This window comes from Microtus ochrogaster, chromosome 16 (assembly GCF_000317375.1).
Source record: "Microtus ochrogaster isolate Prairie Vole_2 chromosome 16, MicOch1.0, whole genome shotgun sequence".
Lineage (NCBI taxonomy): Eukaryota > Metazoa > Chordata > Mammalia > Rodentia > Cricetidae > Microtus > Microtus ochrogaster.
In genome coordinates this window covers 53,169,719-53,174,554 of record NC_022018.1, presented here as the reverse complement: position 1 = coordinate 53,174,554, position 4,836 = coordinate 53,169,719, and the positions used below count along the sequence as shown (strand labels likewise).

Below are 4,836 nucleotides of genomic sequence, written 5' to 3'. Positions count from 1 at the left end.
TTTTTTGGCAAATGGTGTGGGAGTTGGTTCGAGACAGGGTTTCTCTGTAGCTTTGGAGTCTGTCCTGGAACTCCATAGAGAGGTGGATCTCTGTGAGTTCGAGGTCAGTCTAGTTTACAGAGCGAGGACAGCCAGAGCTACACAGAGAGACCCTGTCTCAAAAAAACAAAACAAAAAGAAAGAAAAAAGAAATAGTCTGTGGTAGAAGATAAGGGAAACTTTCAAGGTACTATAAAATTGGGACATCTTGACTTGGGTGTTCGGTACATGAGTAAACACATGTAAAAATGATAGAGGTGTTAAGAGTATTGCATTTTAAGCATTTAAATTGTACTTGTGATATTTCAAACATACCATTTGAACTCATTTTTGTACTAGGTTTTTTCTTTGGTGCCACCAACTAGCTCTAAATCATGACATGGAGATTTATTAGTTTTGAATGCTTGACCTAGCTTAGGCTTGTTTCTAGCTAGCTCTTTTAACTTAAATTAACCTGTTTCTCTTCACCTGCATTTTGCCTTGGGGCTTCTTACCTTTTCTTTCTGTATACTCTGTTTAGCTGGTGGCGACTGCCTGGCTGGCTGGCCCTGAGCATCTCCCTCTTTTTCCCCCTTATTCTCTCCTCCTCCTCTTGTCTCGTTCTCCTGTTTATTCTCTCTGCCTGCCAACCTTGCCTATCCCCCTCCTGCCTCGCTATTAGCATTTAGCTTTTTATTAGACCAGTCAGGTGCCTTAGCAAGGTGAAACAACAACACATCTTTTCATAATTAAACAAATGCAGCAGAAACAAATGTAACACTTTTACACAATTAAAGTAATATTCCCCAGCATAAACAAATGTAGCACATCTTTGCCTCGTTAAATATTCCACAACACATTTTAGTGGGATTTTTGTTCTTATTATTATTTGGTTTGGGTTTTTGTTTTGTTTTCATTTGTTTAAGATGGTATCTCTTTATGTAGCCCTGGCTAGTCTGGAACACAGCAATCCTCATGCCTCTGCTTCTCTAATGCTGGGATTAAAGGTGTGCAACATCATGCACACCTTTAGTGGACATTTGAGGAGTAAGAAAAGTAAACACACAGATTTGTTATTGTTTTTAGCTATGGTAATGTAAAGGACCATGAAACCAAAGTAAAAGAGGCATGAATATCTAGAATTGTAGAGTACAGTTTATAGTTCTGAGTTTTGGAATGCCAATTGAATCTTTGAAATGTGAGTTAGAAATGTGGACATATTAATGGGTTAGGACAAAAATAACTTCCTCCTGGCTGGGAAAGTACCTTCTGTGTCGTAATACTAGATTCGGGTGTATATCAGGAGCCAGAGGCCATCCATAATGCTCCATATATGATTATAATGGTATTGAGTTCGTTTGGAAACTATAGGAAAAAACAGCTAGTATTACTCTGGTATAATTGTGGTGATCACAGTAATGTCAAAATAAATCCACAAACAAGAAGATAATATTGAAAAAAATTCATATAGGCAAGATGGACGACTCAGCGGATAAAGGCCCTAACACCCAGCCTAATAATGACCAGAGTTTACACACTGGAACCCACATCCAGAAGAGAACTGATCCCTCAAGTTGTCCTCTGATCTCTACATGCATCACACAAACTCACACACACATAGACACACATACACATGTGAATAAATATGAAAAAAATTTAAATAAAGGCTGGGTGTGGTGGTACTTGCCTTTAATCCCAGTTTTCTGGAGGCAGAGACAGGCCAGTCTCTGAGTTTGAGGCCAACATGGTTTTTACATAATGAGTTCCAGTATATCAAGGACTATATAGAGATACTCTGTCTCAAAATAAAACCAAGTAAATAAATAAAAAAATGAAAATAAAACATATGACAGTTAACATGATTCAGACTTATTTAGGATTATACAGTGTGTGTGTGTATGTATATGTATATGTGGTATATTACTTACCTTAACCATAGATAGACTTGAGAACTTGAAAGTATACATTTTCTGTAATTCTATTTTATAAGACCAATTTCTTTGACATGATCATACAGATTTTTAAAAAATTTCTTTGTTTTATGTGTGTTGATGTTTTTTGCCTGCCTGTATGTCTGTGAGGGTGTCAGACACTGGAGTTACAGTCAGTTGTTAGCTGCCATGTGGGTGCTGGGAATTGAACCTGCGTCTGAACCTGGGTCCTCTGGAAGAACAGGCAGTGATGTTTACCACTGAGCCATTGTTCCAGCCCCAGACCTTCCAGATTTTTTTTAAATTGACTGCTAATGTATACCTTTATAAATCTACTTGCAAGTAGATAGTCATGTAAATAAGTATTTGAAGAAAAGTATTCTTTTAAATAAAATATTTAATTTTCTAATTAACAGGTACAAAGAAAGTTCTACAGAGACACAGATTATCAGGAAATTGTAGCATGGTTACATTTCAACTGGAATTTCAGGTTCTGCAAATTGAGGTAACTTGAGCATATTGTGGTAGCAGATTTTTTTTTCCTATGAGAAACAGTTCCCATACTTAAGTCACTACAGTGGTTGAGATGAGAAAGAGTGTATAAGCCAGGGTTCCTTTTTAGCACATTTGTATCATAAAAAATTTTTAGAGTACCTTCTTGTAGACAGATTATTATTTTTTTTTTTGGACCACTAGCTCACAAAAAACAACACAGAGATTTAAGACTTAAGAGATTGGCCTTAGTTTAGGCTTATAAATTCTTACAATTTAAATTAATCTGTATCTTTTAATCTACATTCTTTTACATGTGTGGCTCACATGTAATACAGCAAGCAATACTTCTTCACATTGTACAAATATTCTACAACACCCTATCAACTGATGGAATTGGTGCTGAGCCTATATGTGCTTTATTTTAAGCCTGGTAGGAAATGGTTTTAGGCTCCCAATGGAAGTCTCTGAGGTCATGCAATCAGTTTTGCATGCTGCCAGCAGTTAGCTGATGGGGAAACTATTATCTTTTAATTATTTTTGTGTAACAAATTTCCTAACAGTTATTTGAAACAACAAAAAATACTATCTTATACCTTTTCTATGTGTCAGGCATGTGGGAGCAGCCCAGTTGGGTGTCCTTGTGTAGGGTCTCTCAGGTGGCCATCATTTTGGGGTCACAGCCATGTTGAAAGGTCCTGCAGGTTATTTTGGACTGCCAACAGACACAGGAAGACGTGCCTTTGGCTTAGACTTCAAGGTAGTGCAGTAGACAGAATGGTCATTTGTAACCCTGTGGGCAGGAATAGAACAGCTAAAGCAGAACAGGCTCAACAGCCAGAGGCTGCCTCTGAAAAGAGTCAAATCTAGTCATAAATTTGAGAACCAGCCTAGCTGGACACATGCTTTGATAGCAGAAGTTTCAACCATTTGGTTTTGCCATCTAGGTTTATAAGAAATTTTTACAAAGAACAGAGCCAGGAAGGATAGAAAGGCTGCCTTGGGCTCATATCAGGTGGATGAAGTGTGGACAGACTGTGGTCACCTCAAGTTCTGTAGACAAGCTGTACTCAAGCATTCAGTCTCAGGTGCCAGGATTCCTTATTCTAGCTGGTATCCTCAGCCATGAAACAAGCCCCAAATTGTGTCTTTTTTTTTTTTTTTTTTAACCTGGGACAGATGTCAGTGACTCTGTTAGTACCCTGTGTGTACATGTCAGAGAGCCATATAATAAAAACAATTCAAGCATGAGGTTCAGATTTGTAGGCTTTGAGCTTTTTCTTCTCTGGGCTGTTAATGTCACTTGCTGATACTGGCCTGGGACAGGCTAAGGATGGGTTGTGGAATATCTGATGACAGAGCTCCCAACAATCACTTACTTCAATACCACTCTTCGGTATTACCAGTATGACCAAGAAAACACAGCGTGGTGTTCCAAATACCAGCTGAACAAAATACATTCGTTAATTCAAAAATGTAATTATCATCTCAAATGAGATACAGTAAAGTGGGGAGATCTCTACTATAGGCCTAAGATGCTCTCTGGTGACGTTCTTATCCTGCTAGGTTGGTGGAAGCTAGTGGTCTGTAGAAAGTTAATAGGTTCTAAATAGTTTTTATATGTTAGTCACAGAAGAGGGAAAGAAATAGCTATTTGGGGGACTAAAAGTAGCCCAAGAAAAATTGTAATTTGGCTCTGGACTTGAAACATTCCAAAATTTCTACAATCATCAAAGCTCTAATCAGTCTTGCAAAAGGTTTCATCTTGAAGGTGTCGCTTCTTTCTGAGAACTTTGACTCATAACAGTTAACATTTTCACATGTTAAGGCATACTTGATGAGTGATCTTTTTTGAGACAGGGTTTCTCTGTAGCTTTGGTGCCTGTCCTGGAACTAGCTCTTGTAGACCAGGCTGGCCTCGAACTCACAGAGATCCGCCTGCCTCAGCTTCCCAAGTGCTGAGATTAAAGGCGTGTGCCACCACTGCCTGGCTTGATGAGTGATCTTATGTAAGTTATACTTTTCTCAAATGTACACCAACCTTAGGATACTACAGGGTCACTGAGGCAGTACTACATGAAGATCTCTGTTAAAGACTGGACTGGAGCATAAGCCCAAATTGATTGTTTCATCCAGTTTGAACAGCCTGTTTTAAGACCCCATGTTTTCCTTTGTGTGACCTAGGAACTCTTAGGTTTTTCCCATTGTAAAATAGTTGTATAGTCTGACCAACTGAATTTTCTTTGTTTTTGGCCAATGTTGTTTCTCACTTCAGACTGGTACTATACCGTCTGTTTTTCTGCATGGTGGTGTCCATTTATAGGTGCAGACTAGCCTGTGGCAATTTGGTGGTATCAAACCATGTTCAGCTTCTTCTCTTAGGACTTCTTTTTTT

The 4,836-nt window shown here is 38.5% G+C and overlaps 1 protein-coding gene across 1 annotated transcript in view; it reads left to right on the top strand.

Annotated features, from left to right (window-relative positions):
- The window catches only part of Cenpp (centromere protein P), a 198,050-nt gene that overhangs the window by 4,988 nt on the left and 188,226 nt on the right, over nucleotides 1-4,836 (top strand). Inside the window, exon 3 of the mRNA XM_005355172.3 lies at nucleotides 2,366-2,454. Within this exon, the coding sequence (XP_005355229.1) occupies nucleotides 2,366-2,454 (89 nt within the window). The remainder of the gene's footprint in view (nucleotides 1-2,365; nucleotides 2,455-4,836) is intronic.